Below are 22,977 nucleotides of genomic sequence, written 5' to 3' on the forward strand. Positions count from 1 at the left end.
AGAACCCACTAGAACCACAGATTGCTTTCTGAGAACCGGGAACCGGTCTTTACAATGTTTGGCAATGGTCTCCGAGGACAGAGGAGGAAACCGGGCGGGGGTGGGGGGAGGGGGGGAGTGGTGTCGACATATGGCTTCTTTTCAGGGGGGCCCCGCGGCAGGTTCTTGAAGGACGAGCGACCTGTGGTGGCCTCACCGGGGCCCGGAAACTGCCCCTGGTCACTCATGCTTGGGGCGGGGGTCTGCTGGCCTTTTCCTGCCCGCCCGGGGCTCGAGATGGATGAGCTGCCTGGAGGCCCAGCGACGACAGGACAGGGTGGCCGGGACATCAAAGGAAGAAAGAGCACCTTCTGCATCCCCATCCGTCCAAGGGGGCTGGAGGTCACAACCGAGTCACTTAATTCTTGGCCTGGGGGGTGACCTTTAGGGAGGATGGGGGAGGGGCTGGGCCGGGCCAGGCCCACAGGAAACACCGCAGCCCGCAGACAGAAACCCTGCGTCGCCCAGCACTGCCTTTTTTGGGTGCCTGTGTCCTTAATTCCCCCGGGATGTGGTTGAGAGGCGCCGGTTTCCCCAAGGCCCGCGCTGCCACTGCCAGTTCCCAGCCTTGCAGGGCACTTACAGTCCCCCGAACGCCCTGAAAACCATGGTTTCACGCTGACACTTGCACCAGGAAAGCACAAGCAGAACGCACTGTCGTGTGTGCCCTGATGCTTCAGGCCTATGCTGGGGACCATGATGTTGAAGAAGAAAAAAAAAAGAAAAGAGCGCCTTTTCCTCCGCTGGAAAGAAACCCACGGTGGGGCTTTTGCCCACTGCCACCTCCCTGGGCCCCGAGGCTGAGGGCACCTGGGGAGGCAGCGGGGCAGGTGTGGCCATGGGGCGGGGCTGGGGGATGGTGGTCCTCCCCCTCTCTGGGCCTCGGTTTACCCAGACCGCTGGGTCCCTGGGGTCTTGACTCGGGGCCTCGGCCCCGTGCGATTTTGCTTCAGGGCTTGCGGCGGTGGGGCGGGGCGGTCATCGGCCGGCTGAGCCCGGAGCTAGCGATGGGGCTGCCAAACTCGGGTCCCTCCACCCCGTCGACCAGGGGTCCTGGGCTTAGCTTCCCGCTGGCTTCTCCGGGGTCACTCGGCGGGGACACGTGGTGAGGATAGGCTTGGCACAGCTGGCAGGGCAGGGGCCCGAGAGAGAGGGCAGGCCTAGGCCCGGGGACCTGTGACCTCAGCACCAGGACCCCTTGTCCTCTTCGGGGCCTGGCAGCGGGAGGCCGGGACAGTAGCGGCGCAGGAGGACGGCCGGGTGCGCGCAGACCGAGCTCAGGCTGAAGGGATTAAGGCTTCTGTCCCGGAGCAAAGGGTGACCAGTCGGCAGATGGCTGGTGGGCTGTCCGCGCCGGCAGACTCGCTCTGCCAGCTGCCCCTCTGACCCTCGGGCTAAGCCCCGCTGTGCCCTGGCTTCCCCAACCCCCAGCCGTGGGGTGTGCCCCGGGTTTCTGGAACAGGCTTTGTTCTGTCCTGCTGTGCTGCCAGGCGTGGGCAGGCCAGGCGCCCCTGGGCCGCTGGCTGCCTGCGCAGTGTACGGGGGTAGCAGCGTGGGGTGGGGGCTTTGTGGCTTCCCCCCTCCACCTGCAGGGGCAGGGGAGCGGGCTCCCCGAGGCCCCAGGTGCTCCCGGACCGGCCGGAGAGAGCTGGGTGCTGGGGAGAAGCTCGGCCCTGGGTCTGCACCCCGCGGGAGCCGGCCATGGGGGTGCCGGGCAACCCGCCAGCCTTCGCAGCTGTGCACGGTCTGAGCCCCACGGGCGCGAGGGGAGGAGAGGTGTTGGGAGAGGAGCTCAAGGCTCCGGGTCCCACCTGCCCAGGGCCCTCCTGCTCGGGGGGCCTGGGATCCTGACTTCCCACCCCGCCCCCGCAGGGCCGCACGGGCAGGTGGGCCACCGGGGATCAGGCCGCCGCAAGCAGGTGTGCATCTGACCCGTCCTTCTGCCTCCACCTCTTTAAATGTTTTTGTCGTAACAGAGGAAACAGCAATTGTAAGAGAGCCCCCCAGCCCGCCCTCACCATCAACTACACGACACCTTACAGATGCTCCGGGCGGCCGGGTGTGAGCGCGGAGGGGAGCACTGCTGGTGCCGCTCCATTTCTGGGCAAAGGATCCCATCTCCAGGGGCCTCTGCAGCTACTTCCAGACAATTTCACACCTATCTTTTTTTTTTTTTTTTTTGGCCGGCCGCCCGCCCGGCTTGCGGGATCTTAGTCTTAGTTCCCCGGGATCGAAACCGTGCCCCCTGCAGTGGAAGCGTGGAGTCGTAACTACTGGACCACCGGGGAATTCCCTCGCACCTTTCTATACCCCGAAGCACCAGGGGGCCCCGGGCTGGCCCCCCCAGGCTGCATTTCTGCCTGAAAAATGACCATGGAGATGCAGAAAGTGGAAAAAAACAGAACAAAACACGGAAGAGCCAAATATGACCACAGCCTCTAACTGCCCACGCTGATGTCTCGTGCTTAAAACTAAAGAAAACACAGCTGGCCGTTGCAGTGACCAGAGCCATGGGCTGAAAATCCGTTTCTGGGATGGGCGGGGTCCCCAGGAAAGGGAGGGGGCCTCAGCATGGCTGTCGGATGACACATGCCACACAAAAGCCACACAGCTGGGTGACCCTAGGTGACAGGGGTGCGTTTCACAGGCAAAGCCCCCCTCCCAGCCCCTAAAATCCACGTGTGCATTGTCACACAACCCAGCTTAGCTACAGGTTCAGCCAATGACACCCGATTTTAGCGGTATGGAATTACAAGGCTTTAAATGAAAAGGAGAAAAATTTCTGAAAAAAGTTCATTATGTCCCTCCTCCCAACTCCACCCAATTTTTCTCCACTTAACACACCCTGGCCAAAAGCATCACATCATCAACCTGGCTGAAGTCCTCACAAATGGCCAACTGTGTGAGACTTGCCACCCGGCCGGGTCACCCACGCCAGCGGCTAATTCACCCACCTCCTTCCCGTCTCCCCACCCAGCTCGGCTCTAGACCATGACTCAAATGGCAACGCAGTTTTCAAAAATCGTTACCACATCGCTTGGGCATTTCAGCTATTCCCCATCAGAAGTGGTGGTGGAGCCCGGCCCCTGACAGGGCTGTGATGTTGGGTCTGAAAATCCATCTGAACCCAGAGGATACATTTTACCCCACCTGGGTGATGGCAACTTTTTGCATTTCTTTTGGAATTAAGAGTTTTGCTTGACTGTGTACTGAATAATGCCCTGGCTGGGGGAGGGGGGGTCGGGGAGGAGCCTAGCAAGAGGGAAGATAGAGCTATAGGATAATACAAGGCTTCTTGTCCTTAAAGGGGTTCTCCGAGGCGGGGACTCCCACCAGCAGGGGGTCGTTCCGGGCGTGCTGCTCACAGTAGCTCATGAGTTCGGAGGAGGCTTTGGAGACCTGTGTGTGGGCACAAGGACAAGAGAGGAAAGATAAGAAGGGGCCGAAGCACCGTGTCCACAGCAGCACGACTCACAGCAGCCGAAAGGTGGAGATAACCCCAGCGCCCATCACCTGAAGACACACACCGTGTCCCTCCACACACGGGAACATCACGCAGCCACAAAAAGGAGGAAAGCCCTGACACTCGCTACCACGTGGATGGACCCTGAGAACACGATGCTCAGTGAGAGAAGCCAGACACAGAACGACACCCAGTGTGTGATTCCATTGATGGGAAACGTCCAGAACAGGCAGATCCACAGACACAGAGGGCAGTTGTCAGGGGCTGGGGAGTGACTGCTCATGGGGATGGGCCTCCTTTTGGGGTGATGGAATATTCTGGAATTAGGTAGTGGTGCATTAGGTTGCACAACAATGTCAATGTACTAAGTATCACTAATGGTAAATTTTATGTTACGTATATGTATTTTACCAGAAATTTAAGATTAAATAAGAAGCAGAAGAACTGAACCTTCTCCAGAGGGGGCTGTGTGGAGTTTGAAGGGAAGGGTCAGGGGAGGAATCACTCTAAGAAAGGACCTGACGGGGAGAGCCCTGCAGGTGCATCGCCCGAGAGGCGGGACAAGGCCTTCGGCATTTGATTCTTGTGCCGTCTGAGCCGTCGGGGTCTCGGTGACCATGGTGAGGGGGCTGACACTTAGGACCCCCTGCGTCAGGGTCTCCAAAAGAGGAGTGAGGAGATGCAGGGAGGGCCCACTGCAGCCCTGGGGGAAGCTGACGTGGGTAAAGTGGTGCCTAGTGTCCCGGGGGGGCCCACCCTGCTGGCAGCACCGCGGCTGCGCTGTGGGACCCGGGGGGCCCCTCGAGTCCCGGGCGCATCTCTGCGGCCTTGACCCCTCGGCAGTCCCCTTTCCACCAGGAAGAGCGGCGGGCAGGGAAAGTCTGCGGAGGGTCTTCTGCGCCCCAGAGCTGCCGCCCCGGGCGTCAGGGCCCCGGGCTCGGATTCCACTGCTCCGCCTGGAAGACAAGCCCCCCGGGGCCCCTGGATGCTGCACGCCCTCCGCTCGCCTCGCCGGCCTCTCACTCAGGCCGGCCCTGCGCTCCCGGTCGCCGTCTTGGGGCCGCAAAACCTCAGGCGGGACGGGAGGGAGACCGGTCACGCCCGACTCTGCTCCTCCCCACGTTCAAAGGCCGCCCGCGGAGGAGCCCTCCCGACATCAAACGGGCGGGTGAGTCAGCGGCCTCCGCCAGGGCCGGGGCTGGCTCGGCGCTGAGAGGAAACCACTTCAACCGGGGCTGCTCTGCCTTCAGCCCCAAGGAATGCTTTGAATGCTCAGAGTTCTGGAACATTCAGACGCCTCGTGGGAGGCACCCCCCACGACACCACCCGGGGGGTGCGGCAGCCTCCCTCCTACCTGGATGGGCTGGAGGTGCAAGGCGACCACAGGGGTTGGCCCCATGGCCACATGGGGTCGCGTGTCCGCACTGCCGGGCCATCCGTTCCTAACCCGCGACCAGCAGTGACCGGGGGATGACCGTGCTGAGGGAAGCAAGGCCTGAACAGATGCGTGGAGTAACGGCTGATTCCATGTGTCCGCTTAGCTAGGCCAGGTACCTGGCTGTGTGGCCAAAGGCCGGCCTAGATGTCTCTACGAAGGTCTTTTTAAGGTGAGATTAACATTTAAATCGATGGACTTTGAGGAAAACAGGTGACGCTCCATAATGTGGGTGGGCCGCATCTAATCAGCTGAAGGCCTTCAGAGAAAAGACTGAGGTCCCTCGAAGAGGAAGGAATTCTGCCTCCCGACAGCCTTCGGACTCAAGTTGCATCAGCTCTTCCCTGGGTCTCCAGCCTGTGGTTCAGCCCTGTCAACCTGAGACCTGCCAGCCCCATGACTGCGTGAGCCAATGCCTAAAAGTACCTCTCGTGCTCCCTCTCTGTCTCTAATATATAGTCATATATCCCTGACTAATCCAGTGGGTAGCTGGAGCACGGCTAATGTGGAAGCATAAATGACCCGTGTCTTCCCTGGATGGAGACTCCCTGGTCCTCACCCAGCCACCCACAAGCTGGGGTCTGCGGCAGGAATCAGCTTCTCAGAGGTGGCTCACCGTCCTTTGCAAAGTGGACATGGGTTTGGTGAGAGGATGATTTCAAAAAGTGTCAGACAGCTTTCTCGTGTAGGAGGCCATGACTAGCCCGTTGGTCTATATCCTTTGAAAGCCCTGGATGTCATCCTGATGTCCACTCGTGGACTTAAGATTCAGCTATATAAACAAATACGGTCCCTCCACACACGGGCGCATCAGTCAACCAAACAAAGGAGTGAAGCCCGGACACTCACTACAACGTGGACAGACCTTGAGGATGTGATGCTCAGTGAGAGAAGCCAGACACAGAAGGACACACAGTGTGAGATTCCATTGATGGGAAACGTCCAGAACAGGCAGATCCACAGACAGACAGTCGGTTCCTGGTTGTCAGGGGCTGGGGAGGGGATGTGGGGTGATTGCTAATGGGGACGGGCTTCTTTTTGGGGGTGATAGAATGTGCTGGAATTAGTCATGATGGTTGCACATTTTGAGTTCACCAAACGCCACTGAATTGCGCACTTTAAAAACGGTTAACTTTATGCAAATTAAAAAAAAAAAAAAAAAGGCCCGCAGAGCTGACTGCCCAATTATGCACTATCTTATTTTGCTTTGCATGTTCCTGGCCCCCGATGGGTTAAGCGTTTGCGAGGAGGAACTGCTTGTCCTTTTTCTTTTTTTAGCTAAAAATCAAACATGCTTATTTCAAAAAATGTAATCAACGCAGAAGTGGCGAAAGTAAACAGTGAAAGGCCCTGTGTCCTCTCTTCCCTGGGGCCAGGCCTCTGACTTCTCTTTGCATCTGTCACAACAGGGGAGCTGGACAGAGCTCTGAGGATGAGGGGATAGAAGAGAAAGTGACTGTCTCACGCTGACCCTTTTGGAGGGGCCTGATTTGGCCTTCTCTGGGGCCGTCCGGGGACGGACCCCAAGGGCTGGGGCAGGCTCACAGCAGTACTCGAGGCCTGCCTCTGGTCCCACTCTGTTTATAAAGCATGCTGGCACATCAATCGTCACAACAACCCATGATGTAGGTTTACATCAGCTGTGTCTTTCTGCTGAGGAAACTGAGGCTCAGAGAGGCTGAGTGGCCCAAGGTCACACAGTTAGAGGCAGAGCCGAGTGCAAAGCCCTGCCGTCCTGCTAGCCTCCGTGCCCACCGTTTGCTGAGGGCGTGCCCGGGGGTCTCTCCCCTGCTCACCTTGATGCGCTCGATCCCGGCTTCGATGCGGAGCTGTTCCACCAGCTTCCGAGCCTGGGCTATGTTGTTAGTGGCTGACATTGTCTGCCATCAGCTCTGGGCCCCTGTCGTCCAGAGAGCTGTGGGGAGAAGCAGACAGACGTAAGCTGGCCCGTGACGCCCCAGGACTTCAGGTGGAGGACGTCGAGGAGGAATGCCCCACTTCCGGAAGCCTCATGGGGCCCGGCAGCCCCGCCACCCTGCAGCCACGACGCCTGTGTCCCTGGGTCACGGTGAGAGGCCCGGCCAAGCACATCTTCTCCTACAGTCCCCTCCTGCGGCCGGTCGGGGGTAAGTGCTCACTGGACATGACCACTGAGGGTCCCAGGAGAGCTCATAAAACCATTGCATCGGCTCCTGGTTGGCTCGGAATGAGGGGAGTTTTCTCTGATTCCCGCTCCTGCATTGGGACCCCTCCCCCCATACTGTTGGCACTGGGGCCGATCATTCTCTCTTGGGGGCCGTCCTGGGCCCTGTGGGGTGTCGAGCAGCCTCCCTGGCCTCCACCCACTTGATGCCAGGAGCATCCCCAGTGTGACAACCACAGATGTCCCCAGACATGACCCAGTGTCCTCTGGGGGCAGAGTCGCCCAGGGGCGAGACCCCTGGCTCTGGACCAAGGCAGATCACGTGGGAAGCCTGCACCCGTGGGTCCTGGGTACCCCACCCCTTCTCTGCAGGGCCTGGGCCTGTTTCCTTCCTTCATTTGGTCAGTTGTCCAGCAAATTAAAATTTAATTAAATTTAAAATGTTGCGATGCCCATAGATTCACATGCATTTGTAGAAAACAGTAGAGACAGCCCGTGTACCCGCTGCCTGGTTTCCCCCAGCGACGGCATCTTGCAAAGCTGTAGTGACGTCATAACCAGGATGCTGACATTGACACAGGGGAGATGGGGGGCACTTCCACCCCAGGGTCCTCATGCCTCCCTTCAGGGGCCACAGCCAGGTGGCCAGGCCGTGGCTATGTTCACCTTTTATACTTTAGTACCATGGCCTTGAGAATGCTGTTTATTTATTTATTTATTTTAGGTTGCAATAGGCTATAACTTAGTTTATTATGAATAAAATGTGTAGCACATCATACATTTCTACCCCACAAATTCAGTGTTAGAAGAATTCCAACACGACAGAGCTTAGACTTGGCAAGAACAATGCAATAGACAGAGTAAGGCCACTTAAACAGGAAATGGCTTGTATAAGTAAAATTAACACAGACATCTTCTAGGTATGATTTGGTCTATAACTGGGCAGGATTAAGACAAATGCCATTCAACTTCAGTTAAAAAGTCAAAGTTTCACTGTTGTTCAAATAAAAAGTCAAAGCACGCAATGTAGAAAAAAAAATGATAAAACCATCTTAACCTGACTTACATCACATCCATATTCAATGAATTATGAGAATGTTATTTATTTATTTATTTTTTCAATATTTATTCATTTGGCTGCGCCAGGTCTTAGTTGAGGCATGTGGGATCTAGTTCCCCGACCAGGGATCGAACCTGGGCCCCCCTGCATTGGGAGCGCAGAGTCTTAGCCACTGGACCACCAGGGAAGTCCGGAGAATGCTGTTTAAATGGAACCACTCGGTAAGGAGCCTTTCGGGATTGGCTGTTTTTTCCCACTCGACCTAATTATCCGGAGATCCACCCCTGCGGCTGTGCTTATCAACAGTTCATTCCTTTGCAGTAAAGGTCCACAGTGTGGAGGTGCCCCTTAACCCTTTGCCTGTCCGAGAACACCTGGGCCGGCTCCCGGTTCTGGCTGTGTCAGCAACAGAGCTGCCACAGGCGTCCGTGTGCAGGCTTCTGAGTGAATATAAGCCTTTATTTCTCAGGGATAAATGCTGAGGAGTGCGACTGCTTGTTTAATTTTTTAAGAGAACACCGGCCTGTTTTCCAGAGTGGCTACACAATTTTACACTCCCACCAGCCACGTACGAGTGATGTAAATTTATTTTTTATAATTCAGTCATGCAAAATTTTTCTGTCCCTTAAGGTGGTGAAAATTCTACTTTTCCCATCCAATCTACATTTAGTGAGCCCTGGGATAGTGGTTCTCAACTGGGGCCATCCTGCCCCCAGGGGACACTGGGTGATGTCTGGGGACATTCGTGGTTTTCAGAACCTGGGATGTTGCTCAACACCCCCCCCCCCAACCCCAGTGCCCAGGGCGGCCCCCCACAGAGGATGGCCCGGCCCCAAATGACGATAACGCCAAGGCTGAGAAATCGAGTCTGATCCTTGCTCACACTGGACACCAGGATAAATCCCCGATGGTCAGCCAGTGTAAACCAGGGGGGCCCCCAGCATCTGTATCACCTCCTCTCCCTCCCGCTCAGGTGTGGATTTAAATGTGTGCAGCATCCCAGGACCTCAGAGGTCACATTGTCCTGGGGGGGGGGGGGATCCATGGAATCCCTAACCCAGGGGTTTCACCTGGGGAGATCCCGTCCTCAGGGGACACTGGGCGACACCTGCGGACGTCTGTGGTCGTCACGACAGGGAGAGGGGCTCCTGGCATTGAGATGGGATCAGAGAACGACCTGGCCCCAGTGTGCGCGTGGCCTGGGTTGAGGACGCTCCCAGTGGGTCCACGCAGTGTTCGTTTGGGATGGTGGGGTGCAGAGCCCAGGTTCAGGAGTCCTGGGGAGCTGCCTGACTGGGCTGGCGTTTACCCAGGTCTTTCAGTAGCAACGTGTGCTTCTGTCATCATACACTGTACCTCTGTCTGTTTCCCAGAGGGGCAGCTGCAGAAAAGTAAAGGCAGAGTTCAGGTTCTCAAAAAATTTCCCTTTTGGCAATAAACAGAAACGGACCGTGGACGTGCATGTCTCGGATGGCCCTCCAGGGAATCGCGCGGACTGAAAAGGCCAGTCCCCAGAGCCACATGCTGTGCGGTTCCATGTACAGAACATCCCCGAGACCACAAGGTCGTGGAGATGGAGGAGAGGTTCGTGGTTGCAGGGGGGCGGCGGCCTGGGGAGGGGTCTGGGTAGACAGGCGGACACGGGGTCCTCGTGCTGTGTGAAGTGCTGGAGATCTAGACTGTGTGTGTGTGTGCGGTTCACGTGTCTGCACAGGGGATAAACTTGCAAAGATCCTAATATACACACACAAGTAAAACTGCAGGAATCTGTGTTCGGTAGGTGATGTAGGGACTTTCTCTCTGTGATCTGGTACAACTGCGTGTGAATCTACAGTGATCTCCATCCAAGTTCCATTAAAAAAAAAAAATCCCTTCCACACTGCTGGCTGCCTGCCTTCCCGCCAGACACCCAGGCCCCTTTCTGGGTCAGAAAAGGCCCGAGTGTGTCTGCTCTGGGCGTACAGGACCCACGTGTGGGCTTCCAGAGGGCTCTGATTCAGCAGAGAGCTTCAAAGCGGCCACAAAACATCCAATTCAGGGAAAACCGCCCTTGGTTCGACTTAAAAATACCTAAATTACTCAGCGCTAAATATAGACGCTGACAGAGAACAAATGGGGTGGCTTCACAGCATGTTTTCCTTGGAAGGCCGGGGAGTCCTGCTCAGCACCCACACTCAGAGTGTCCACCAGGACCCTAGGAGGCCCGGCCACCCCGTGGGCACCCCAAACCGTGGCCTCCCTCGTCAGCTCTAAGCCCGTCAGCGCTGCTGGCTTTCTGTTCCGGGCACGATGCCCTGAGAGGCTCCCTCCAGGCTGGGTTATAACCTGGACCCCCCGGGACGGCCGGAGGGGGCTGCATTGGGGATGTGTGTGTGCTTGTGTGTCTGCATGCACGCGTGTGTGTGCATTTGTTTACATGCACGTGCATGTGTGAGCCTGCATGCGTGTGCATGCATGTGTGTCAGTGTGTATCTGTGTGTGTGCACGTGTGCGTGTGCATTTGTTTACATGCACGTGCATGTGTGAGCCTGCATGCGTGTGCATGCATGTGTGTCAGTGTGTATCTGTGTGTATGCACGTGCATGTGTGAGCCTGCATGCGTGTGCATGCATGTGTGTCAGTGTGTATCTATCTGTGTGTGTGCACGTGTGCGTGTGCATTTGTTTACATGCACGTGCATGTGTGAGCCTGCATGCGTGTGCATGCCTGTGTGTCAGTGTGTATCTGTGTGTGTGCACGTGTGCGTGTGCACGAGCAGCTGAGACCAGACATGGTTGCATCACGGCAGCCCAGACAGCAGACCGAAGTCCTGGTCCTGGCGGTGTCACGGCCAGTCACTGCCTCACCGCGTGCCCCCGGGGTTAGGTCAACTCCCGCAGGACAGGCAGTGGCCGTGAGTCAGCCCGGGAACATTCCTCACCAGCTGCCTCCCTGCCAGAGACACGTGATGGCCCCAGGCACCCGACCTGGCCGGGCCTGCCTGGCCCCTGGCGCCTTGGAAGGCCCTGGAAGCCGGGCAGGGCCTTGGGAAGCAGGAGGGAGGGGTGAGGCGGTTGGAGCTGCAGGTAGCGGTCAGATTCCGCCTGGGGAGAGGCCGGTTCTAGCCTGGCGAGGCTGGGGGCATGACTTGGGGTGAGGTTTGCCTAAAAATAGAAACTTAACAGACGACAGCAGGCCCTGGCTGGCCTCCCAGTAAAGGGCTAGGAAGTCACCAGGGTCAGGCTGGATCCCACAGAAGCATCGCGGGCGCGTGGCTGCAAGGCAAAAGGACCGTGAAGGCCCCGAGCACGCCAGGATGCCTTGTGAGGCTGCGCTGATTACAGAGGGAGGGTCGTCACCGGACTGTTACAGACCTGAGCCCAGAGGCCAGGCTCAAATGCACGTGAGGATTAAACACAACTGGGGGAGGGTGGTGTTTCTCGATGGCGAGCTGGGGGATGGCAGGATGGGGGACACCGAGTTAGAACAGGGTCCCTCCCCCAAGGCCCTGCTGACACTGGGACCAGGTCACTCTCGGTGGGGGCCCGTCCCGGGCGCTGCGGGGTGCGGAGCAGCCTCCCTGGACCCACCCACTCGATGCCAGGAGGCCCCCAGTCGTGACAGCCACAGACGTCCCCAGACATGGCCCCGTGTGGCCCAGGGGCAGGGCCACCTCCCCCGGGGTTGGACGGGGGAAACCTCTGGGTTATATTAGGCCTCATTTTCCCAACCAAAGAGATTCCATATAGAAAGTCATAGAATGGGGACTTCCCTGGCGGTCCAGCGGTTGAGACTCTGCGCTTCCACTGCAGGGGGCACAGGTTCAATCCCTGGTTGGGGAACTAAGATCCCACATGCCGTGCGGCGTGGCCAAAAAGTAAAAAAACAAAACAAGTCATCGGATGAAAAAGAAAATACACACAGATTAGTGAAAATGTACAGAATGCTGATTTTCTGTTTCAGAGAATTTACCTCCTAGCAACTGAAGCAACAGAACGAGTGGAGAAGATTAACAGCTATGATTGTATACAACTATTCAGAACTTCTTCACGGCAAACCGATAAAACTAAAACCCAAGACCAGAGACCTAGGAAAAATCATGGCAACGATACACTGGAAAGCAACCTCTTTGTCATGTTAATAATACCTTAGCTGGGTATTTTTTATCTGGAAAGGACTCACTCGAGGAATTCATGTGAAAAGTAATTTAACCGGTAAAACACAAAGTGAACAAAGCGTGGCCTCATCAGCAATCGAGGAAAGTAGGCTGGCGGGATCATGGGCTGCCAGCACTTCATTTACCCAGGACACCAGGAAGGCTGCAGGAAGAGTGACACCTGACGCAGGTAGGGATATGCTCGTCCCCGACTCTCTGGTATTGTCGGCCAATCTCAGCCTCGTAAACTGGACATCAGGAGCTACGAGGCTGTCCTCTCAAATCCCTTGCTGGGGCATTTATCCCGAGGGAACAAAAATCAAGAGAAATAAAAAGCTACATATAGAAAGGTGTTTACAACGGTGTTATTTATAATAGTGCAAAATTGAATGAAACCATGTGTCCTGCAACGGGGGAATGGCTAATTCAGAGGGGTGTTTTCCTAGTGGAGAAACTGTTATAAATGGTACCCAAAGATGGGCAGCCCAGAGGAGGTGTTTCATGAAAAAACAGGGAGATGGATAAAGTGAGGATGTGTGGCTATTTACCACTGTATTAAAACATATGTGGATAAAGGCAGAAGGGGAACCTCAAATTGACAGTCTGGTTAGTCATTGTTTTTATGATTTCCTTTAATGAAATGGTTTCCATTAAGGTACAACTTGCATCCAGTAAAATCCGTGCTTTGGGGCATGCAGTCGATGAGAACTTAGAAACGCATACAGTCCTGTAGCCAGTACCAATTGTGAGTAAAGCCGTGGTGAACATTCATGTCCAGGTTTTTGTGGGAACCTAAGTTTCTGTTTCTCCCGGGGAAATGCCTGGGCATGGGATTTCTGGCTCCTAGGACAGGTGTATGTTTAACTTTACAGGCTAAACATTTTCAAACAGTTTCCAAAGTCACTGCGCTGTTTTGTATTTTGAAATAATCACAGACTGACAGGCAGTTGCAAAAATTGTACAGGGTGCCATGCACCCTTTTCCCCGATTCCCCCGATGGTGACATCTGATGTGACTGTGGGACAATATCAAACTGGGACACTGCTGCTGGCCCGATGCTCACCGGGCTCAGGTTCTACCAGCCCTCCCACGACTCATATGTGTGCAGACGGGACGTTTGTCACCACTCACCCCTCCAGGAAGGTCTGGTCTAAACGTCGCCTGTCCTGGCCGCTATCCCTGACTGAGATCCAAGTCCCTTTCTCCTGCATCCCTCACCCAGCCAGGACACCTGCCTGCAGACCTGCCCCCACGCCACCGTGACCACCCCCATTGACATCTGTGTCTGGATCGTTCTCTGGGGCGCCGTCCTGAGCACTGTAGGGGTTTGAGCAGCATCCCTGGCCCCCACCCACTCAATGTCAGGAGCTCCCCCAGTTGTGACAGCCACAGATGTCCCCAGACATCGCCCAGTGTCCCCAGGGGGCAGAATCTAAGGCTTTTGTTGAACTCTCTTATCAGAAGAAACCCTGCAGCTAAAAGAGGTTCATTTAGGCAAAATGCAAAGAGTTTTTTGGAATTGAAATGGTCCAGTTTGAAGTGAGATGGTACTGAATGGAACAGAAGTTTGTTTCAAAGAGGGTTTAAATTTCTTAGCATCTGAGAATTCCCTGGAGGTCCAGTGGTTAGAACTCTGCGCTCTTACTACTGAGGGGGTGGGTTCAATCCCTGGTCAGGGAACTAAGATCCCACAAGCTGCTTGGCCTGGCCAGAAAAAAAAAAAAAAAAAAAGAATTTCTTAGTATCCAACAACCTCTGTGGCTGGGAGAAGTCACACGGGGCCAGAGTTTCAGAGTTTCCCTCAAACTCAACCAAGAACACATTTGAAGGAGGAAAGAGCACAGCCCTGGGGGGAGAGAGGGGGAGGCAGAGGCCCTGTGGAAAGTGGTGGACCTGCATTCTGCCCCAGCTCCCAAAGCTGTGTGGTTTTGGGACAGTTACCTCCCCCCTCTGAGCTCCAGTGAGCTCTGCTCAATGCTCAGAGTGACACTCCCTCTCGGCACAGGGCCTGGCCAAGCTCCAGGTCCCCAAGTTCCTATGTTAGGGGATGGGGGCCCCAGAGGCTGGCAGCCACGGGGAGGGCCCTCCTTCAGGAACCTGTGGCAACTGCCACATATAAACACAGCTGCAGGGGAGGAGGGACGAGAGACGAGGTGCCTGGAGCTCCTCTGCATAGTGAGCGGGCACTGGCCGGTTTGCTGGAAGCTACTGCGAAATCTCCCTGCCCTGGGACTTTGCTGGCACCGTGGTGGCCACACCACTCATCTGCCCAGGGGCTGGGCGGGGCATCACAAAGCCCACCTGGCCTGGGGGAAAGCGGGGCAGAGTCTGAAGTGGATTGTATTAAAACTAGGAGTGGAGGGACTTCCCTGGTGGCGCAGTGGTTAAGAATCCGCCTGCCAGTGCAGGGGACACAGGTTCGAGCCCTGGTCCGGGAAGATCCCACGTGCCGAGGAGCAACTAAGCCCGTGTGCCACAACTACTGAGCTTGCGCTCTAGAGCCCGTGAGCCACAACTACCGAGCCCGCAAGTCACAACTACGGAAGCCGGCATGCCTAGAGACCGTGCTCTTCAACAAGAGAAGCCACTGCAATGAGAAGCCCACACACCACAACGAAGAGTAGCCCCCGCTCACCGCAACTAGAGAAAGCCCATGCGCAGCAACAAAGACCCAACGCAGGCAAAAATAAATAAATAAATAAATAAATTTAAAAAAATAAATAAAAGCTGAGCATGGATCCCTTTCTGTCGTTCTGTGGCTCTAAGATCACGCTGATCTATTGATACATTCATGGCCTCCTCCTCAGCCACCTGGACTTTGGATTAAAACCCCTATCTGCAGATTTCACTCCAATGACGGTGGGCCAGCTCCTGTGGACGCTCTCCTGACGAGGGAAACTAGCAAAGCTTCATGGAATAGAGAAGCCTGAAGGCACTGGAGGGCTATTAAGATAGTGAAGGTTTCCATCCAGGATCTGGGGAGGATGGAAGCCCAGGAGTCTGGCTTTGGGGCTGCTTTTTACTGGGGTGGAGGGTTTGCTAAGAGGCCAAGTGGCTATTGCCCTCACAAGGCTAGGGGCTCAGAGGTTGAGATCCAGGGCCTCCTAGGGGGAGAGAGATTGGGGAACTCCCCCTTGGTATGAGCTGGGACAAAAGAGTCCTGCCTTCTAAGAAAAGGGTCCACAGGAGGCAGACAGGCCCTCACAGTGACTGTAGCTGAGTTCTGAATAACCTCAGTCCCTGATACTGGATTGAGGTGAACTTAGATTGCTAGCAGCCCTAGATGCTGGACAGAAGTAAAAATGGATCCTTTCTGGTGGAAAACAACATCGTCTTAGGCTTCGAATTATTTCTACAAACAAGTCAGCAGTCACAATATCTAGCACACAATCAGAAATGACCAGGCATAAAAGAAGACAGGCACATGAACGAAAATCAGCAGAAATAACAGATTATACAAACAGGCTCCCAGGGGTTCGATACACTGGAATTTGCAGACTTTAAAATAACTACATTAATTATGTTAAATATGTGAGGTTGGAATTTTAGCAGCAAATTGGAAACTAAAGAAAAAGACTGAATGGATGTGTGGAAACTGACAATATCTGAAACGAACACAATGGAAGAAGCAGTATCATTAAAGGCAACTAAAGAGAAAATTAGTGAACTAGAAGATAGGAAATATCCAGAATGAAGCATGGACCACATGAGACAAGGTATAAGACACAGAGGATTCAGTAAGTTCTGACACACGTGTAATTGGAGCTCTGGAAGGAGGAGAGAGAGAAAGGGGCAGAAGCAATCTTGGAAGAGATAGTGATGGATAATTTCCCAAAACTGATTAAAAAAAAAAAAAAAAAGGACTCTAAGCCACAGATTCAAGAAGCCCTAGAACCTCAGGCAGGAAAAACATTTTAGAAATTGACAGAGAAATGACCAATGAGCACCTGAAAAGGTGCTCAATGATTAGTCATCAGGGCAAGTATAAAAGAAAACCATCGTGGGAGACTGCTTCACAGCCCTTAGAGTTGGCAAAAATATAAAAGACCGACAATACCATGTATTGGGGAGGATGTAGAAACATCAGAATTTTCACACATTACTGATGGGAGCATAGGATAGTACAACCACCCTGGAAAGTGAGTTAGCAGACTCTTATAAGGCTAAACACATACTTAACCTATGACCCAGCAATTCCACTCCTAGGGATTTACCCAAGATACATAAAAACATATTTCCACAAAAGGACTTGTACAAGATGTTCATATATCTGTATTTGTAACAGCAAAAATTGGAAGTAACCCAAATGCCTGTCAACAGGAGGATGGATAAACAAACTGCAGTAATTCATACCATGGAATACTACTGCACAAGGGAAAGAAGAACCTACTGACAGATGAAGCCACATGTGGGACTCTCAAAGGGTGAAAGAAGACAGACATTAGAGGTGTTCTCTATCTCAACTGAGGTGTTAGTGTACACAGGTGTATAGACTTGTCAAAATTCATCAAACTACATATGTAAGATCTGTTCATTTTACTGAAAAGGAATTATACCTTAATAAAATCATTTCATTATAAAACAAACAAACATAATCTGCCAGAGGAAAAAGGACCAACAATTTCATGGATCCAGTGAAAATTCTAGACCTGGTGAAAATCAACTTCAAGAATTAGAGTAAAAATGAGACTCCCCTTGTGGCCCAGCGGTTGAGAATCCAATGCAGGGGACGCAGGTTTGATCCCTGGTTGTGGAACTAAGATCCCACGTGCCGTGAGGCAACTAAGCCCGAGCGCCACAACTAAAGAGCCCGTGTGCCACAACTAAGACCTGACACAGCCAAAAATAATTAATTAAAAAAAAAAAAAAAGAATTAGGGTAAAATAAAGACATTTTCAGACAAACAGGAAGACTCTGTCTCCAGCAGACCTGCCTTATTAAAGGTAAAATAAAAAGATATTGGAGAAAAATGACCCCAGATAGAAGGTGGGAAATGTAAGAAGATGCAAAAAACAAAACCAAACCAAAATGTTGAAGACGGGAAAGAACTTGATAAAATAATTCTGAAGTCCCCATGGAAAAATAAACAGGAAGTGGACAGCCCTGAAAACACACAAGAATCACAAGAGCCATCAATTCAATATTTACCTCCACCCAACAGAAGATGCTCTAAGGTTCTGCCTCGAAAATTGTATGATGCTATTTTAAATTATGCTAGTTTGGTTACTGGGTTTCAGGGATTGGAGTCCTCAGTACTACTTCAGGAGGTCACTCATTTGAATTGTGTGATTTTTACACACAGAAAAAAAAAAAATAAAGTCGGTATCTGAAAAAACATGTATACTTCTCCATCTGCTGCAACTGGTCCAAGGCCAGAGCGATGGGGACCAGGCCAGCTGTCCCTGGAGACTTCTCCTTGGTCCAGCCCTCAGCAGCCCCAGGCAGACTCCTGTGCCCTCTCCCCATCCCCAGCCAGGGGCGTCCGCCCACCCCCTCCATCCCTCCTCCCAACAGCTGGAGTGACTTCTGAAAATGCACCTGAGTCTGTCCCTGCCCTACTCAGAAACCACCCGGGGCCCCTGTGGCCTCACAAACCAAGTACAAAGTCAAAGCTTGTCACTCACTTCCCTCTGCCAGGAATTCTTCCCCCACCCCCTATCCTGCCTGCTATGGACTGAATATTTTGTCCCCCACCCCCCCAAAATGCATGTTGAAGCCCTATTCGGTATCAAGAGGTGGGGCCTTTGGGAGGTGCCTAGGTCTTGAGGGTGGGGCCCTCGTGAATGGCATCGGTGCCCTCATAAGGGGCTGAAGGGACCAGAGTTCTCCTTTTCCACCATCTGACTCCATTCTCTGGGTGCGGGTCCCAAGGTAATGCAACGTGCCATCCTGGGCCTCCCTGTGTGGGTTCACATCTTGTGTGGGGACCTGCGTTACATCCAGGTGATTGGTACACCTGTCTGCCTGTCTCTCCCAAGACCTGGCAGTTCCTTGGGGACTGGGTTGATGTCTTTCTCTCAGGATGTCTTTCTCAGAAATATCTTTTACCCTGGCCCCCTGAATCACCTTTATCACAGTGTGACTTCTCTGCTTAAAACCATCGCAAGGTGAAATTTTAAAGAGAAACAAGACATTTCACATCAATGGATGCACACACCTTGTGTCCTTCTGTGTCTGGCTTCCTTCACTGAGCATTCTGTTCTCAAGGTCCATCCACGTTGTAGTGAGTGTCAGTGCTTCGCTCCTTTTCACGAGTAATATTTCATCGTGTGCATGGAATAACATTTTTAAAAAATTATTTATTTATTTATTTTTATTTATTTTTGGCTGTGTTGGGTCTTCGTTTCTGTGCGAGGGCTTTCTCTAGCTGCGGCAAGCGGGGGCCACTCTTCATCGCGGTGCGCGGGCCTCTCACTATCACGGCCTCTCTTGTTGCAGAGCACAGGCTCCAGACGCGCAGGCTCAGTAGTTGTGGCTCACGGGCCCAGTTGCTCCGCGGCATGTGGGATCTTCCCAGACCAGGGCTCGAACCCGTGTCCCCTGCATTGGCAGGCAGATTCTCAACCACTGTGCCACCAGGGAAGCCCTGGAATAACATTTTTAAGCAAACATTTTTTAAAAGAAAAGGAAGATAAAGAAAAGCCCTCATCTTGCTGTTGTTGAAGGGTAGCCATATATTTTCCTAATCAGGAGGAAAGTGGAAGATGGGAAAAATCAGTGGTTTGTTTGACTTGGACCAAGAAATATATAGGCTGTGTGTCTCTGGCTTGTGGACAAGAGCACTGGAGTGCCAAGCTTCATGTGTACTCTGCAGGTGACGGAGTGCATTCATAGTCTGTTACTGGGGAGGACCACGATGTTGGGCATCATGAAGGGACGTCTGCGCCCATTTTTTACAGATGAGGAGACCGAGGCTTGAAGACGTTCGTATGTTAATAACCTTCCCCAGACCACGCAGCGGGTGGAGGTTGGGCCAGGGTTTGAATCTAATTCCCAAACCAGGGCTCACTGGGAGACCAGATCTAGGGGCAGTCGGGCGGGTCCCAGCACATAGCTCTGTCCCCCCTGCACCCAGAGGCAAGCTTCGGAGGGTGAGGGGCACGGCTTCTGCATCCTCCACGGCCCAGTGCATTTGGCAAAGGGTTCAGGCATACAGTGGTCCCAGGGCTGAGGGCCTCCACACACGGGGGATGGTGCCAGGACCCTCACACGGCTTCTTGCTTTGGAGAAGGACTGGGGCAGAACGCTGGGGACATCGGCAACACTGGGGAAGGCCTGTGTGGCCACCAGGGTCAGAGAAAACCCCGAGTGAGATGAAACAGCAGACTTCCAGCGTTGCGCCTCCCGTCTGGTGGTTTGTAAGTGACTCTGGGGCTCTCGGAGTCCTGGACACTTTTCCCCAAGGACTTGAGCAGACTGTCCTGCCAGCTTACGACAGGGCTGCACGTGTGTGCCTGGGAGACCTTCGCATCATCACCTCTGCACCCCGCAGAGGACCCCCCGCCAGGCCTTCGCAAGATCACGTTTCTGTCCCCTTGTTCCTGGTGAACGTCAGGGCTTGGCGTTTCCTGGCGGCCGAGCCTGCTTCCTTCCGCCTGGGCGAGTCAGACGGAGTAACGGGCGCACTCTAAGGCGGCAGGACGGGCCCGGATGCAGGACCTCTAAGATGTCTTTTGGCCTCTGTGTCTTGCCAAGATACTTGGCGTGACTGTGTGTCCAGATCGCTCACGGCTGCGGGGCGGCGTCGGGGGGGGAATGCGTGGCAGATAGGTACCCGAGACCTCGTTGGGGGTGGGCGGGCTGAGCCTCGTGTCCTCATGGGCAAAGCCAAGAAGGAGACAGCAGGCCTGGGGGGGCCCAGCCTCTGCCGGAACCCTGGAGCTCCGAGCCCTGAGCAGCAGGGCTCAGGGGAAAGCGGATCAGGCACACACCCCGGGCATCTAGGGGAGCCCCAACCTGCCGGGCGTGTCTCTGGCAGGCAGACTCAGAGGCCGGAGAGAGCAGACGTGCTCCCCTGCTCAGCCTGTGATGCCATCTCCACCCTCAGAGGTGTTTTCCAGCAGCACAGGAAGCAGTGACAGCAAGACACAAAAATGCCAGCGATCCCCGTGAATTCCACGCATAGCTCTCATAGCTGGGAAGAGTGCCACTCCCAGCCCACGCGATACACTGACACCCGAGCTGCCGAGCCGCCGAGGCTGCTTTCTTACCAGAAGAGAAAGAATGGGATGCCACAGAGGCTTCTGAGAAAGTTGGCTGGTTGGGCTGCGTCAAGGGAAAAGAATGTGAAAAATGTGGCTGGCGAGGTGAGCAGGGCCTTCGAGGAGCGACTCCTGGTTCTGGTGGCCCAAGAGGCGATGCAGCCGGGGGGGGGGGGGGGGCACTGGGGACCCCTCCCTGGCTGTGGGGACCCCTCCCTGGCTGTGGGGTCTGCCTGCGGCAGGCGGACACCCAGGCACAGTCCCGGCCCGGCTCTCAATTCTGTGCACTGAACGTGGACCTGCAGCCCTGGGGACTCAGTGTGAGATGAACTGCTCCCCTGGAAGCCGCAGCCGCAACTTCCAGAAGCAGCACGAGCCTATAGGCCTGGGATGAGGTGGGTTGGGAGCCCCTGGCTCTCAGAGACAGAGTGTCCTTCAAAGGCCACCTAATGTCCTGAGGAGGACAGACTAGTTCAGGGTCTGTCCCCTGGGCACTGCTGACACTGGTACCGTCCTGAGCACTGAGGGGTTTGAGTAGCATTCCTGCCCCCAACCACTTCATTCCAGAAGTCCCCCAGTCGTGACCACCACAGGTGTCCCCAGACATGGCCCCGTCTCCCCGGGGCGGCAGGACCGCCCCCTCAGTTGAGAAGTACTGGGTTAGAACCCCTCACAGCAATGCTTCTGCCCTGAATTTTACTGTTAAAGACAATAAGGAGAATCACAGGAAACGGGAATGAGGGTTTTCTTTTTGTTGTGTGGTGTTGGTTTCAGGGCCCATCCTGAGTCAGGGCTAACGTGCTTGATCTCACCTGTGGCCTGGAGTGACCCCCTGGGCCATGCACAGGAGGCCCTACCTCCTCTGGGGGGCCCACTTGCAATGACAAGGCATTTGTCACACCCGACCTTCACCAGCAATCTAGCAAGGGATCCTTGGGGCTGTACCCGCCTCTACGATGACCCCCAGTGACCTCGTACAATCCCCTCCCCTAGAGTGTGGGCAGGACCCGAGGATAGGAAGGGATTTAGCTCTGGGCCGGGCCGTGTCGTGTGGCACAGGTGACAGAGAGGGGATACCCTTGGTGGGCCTGCTCTAATCAGGGGAGTGAGTGTGAAAGGGATTCCTTGCAAGGGAGACCCTGTGTTGCTGGCTTTGAAGTCGGAGGTGGCCGGGTGGCAAGAAATGGGGGTGGCTGCAAGTAGGGGGGGGACCCCCGCTGCTATAGCTGCAAGGAACCAAATTCTGGAACAATCTGAATGAGCTCCAGATGAGGCATTTCGACTGCAGCCTGGTGAGACCCTGAGCAGAGAGGGCAGCCACACCATGGCCCGACTGCCGACCTCCAGAACTGAGAGCTGGAAGCTGCTGGGTCTGTGACAGCTTGTTACGCAGCACGGATAGCTGATACGATGGCCAGGAGAGGCCCGAGTGGGGTCTCCTGACCGTTGGGCCGGCTTCTTCCCAGCACTCTACATGCTAGATGCTGGCCATGGGGCCGGGGACAATTCCAGCTGGCACCCACTCCTTCCGCTAAGCGTGGACAGGACACTCATTCTCTTTTTTAACAGCCCTGAGATGCAGGTAAAGCATTAAAGCCAGAGGAGTTTCTGGCAGCTTCTCCATTAGCGGCCAACCTGCTCCCCGTGGTTCCTGCTCCCTGGGACATGAGTGCCACACGCATTTCATCCCCTGACGGCACAGGAAGTTGGCCTCAGTGACTCTCAGCCCAGAGAAAGCCTGCTGCTTCCAGGCGGTTCTGAAACCCTCCTCCACAGCCTCCTCATCCAGGCAGATGGGGCCTGTGTGGCCGGCGAGCTGGGTGAGTCAGAGCCCCAAGAAGGTGGCCTTGCAGAGGGAGGGGGGCGGCTGGCAGCGGGAGCCTGCGTCCCTGGCCTCGTCCCCAGCCCACAGAGCTCTGCTCTCGGGAGGGGAGGGGAAGGGAGGGGAGGCAGGCGGGAGGCAGTAATTCCTTGTCCTCAGAGAGAACAGAAACAGCCTTCATTTTGCTTTAAAACTTCCGGAACTGGTAGCTTTACAGCTCACCGAGCTTCTGAATTCTTTCCTCCCAGGGCCCGGCAGTCTGACCCCCATCCCCACCTGCCATTAAACAGGAAGAAACAAAACAACCCCCCGCCCCAAAACACAAACCTCCAGCCAGATTCGACAGGAGGACAAACGAGACCCGGGTGAGAAAGCAGGCTCTCCCCCACCCCGGGGATAACCGCCCCCCAGTACATGGTGTTCAGAAGAAGAGGAGGCGGGCTGCTGTGTTGAAAGAGGAAAAACAATCCCAAAGCAAAACAGAAAGGGATGAGGTTTGGGAGAACAGTCTCTGGGCTTCTTTGAAGAACAAACTGCCCTCCTGCAGGGCCCGGGGATCTGGCTGACCGAGGGCTGTGCCCACGTGCAGGTTGATTACCGTGCATTTCTTACACTCCTACTGTGTGCACGAGGCCTCGGACCTGCACGCCTCCAGGGGGTACCCTTGCACCAGTCATGG

The 22,977-nt window shown here is 54.7% G+C and overlaps 1 protein-coding gene across 1 annotated transcript in view; it reads right to left on the minus strand.

Annotated features, from left to right (window-relative positions):
• Nucleotides 1-2,818: 2,818 nt before the first annotated feature.
• GNG7 (G protein subunit gamma 7) overlaps nt 2,819-22,977 on the minus strand; it is a 152,378-nt gene continuing 132,219 nt past the window's right edge. Inside the window, exons 4-5 of the mRNA XM_059918931.1 lie at nt 6,734-6,852; nt 2,819-3,438 (exon numbers count right to left, since the gene is read on the minus strand). Coding sequence (XP_059774914.1) covers nt 3,313-3,438; nt 6,734-6,814 — 207 coding nt within the window. The 5' untranslated portion in view covers nt 6,815-6,852 and the 3' untranslated portion in view covers nt 2,819-3,312. The remainder of the gene's footprint in view (nt 3,439-6,733; nt 6,853-22,977) is intronic.

The sequence above is a fragment of the Balaenoptera ricei genome, chromosome 3 (genome assembly GCF_028023285.1).
Source record: "Balaenoptera ricei isolate mBalRic1 chromosome 3, mBalRic1.hap2, whole genome shotgun sequence".
NCBI lineage: Eukaryota > Metazoa > Chordata > Mammalia > Artiodactyla > Balaenopteridae > Balaenoptera > Balaenoptera ricei.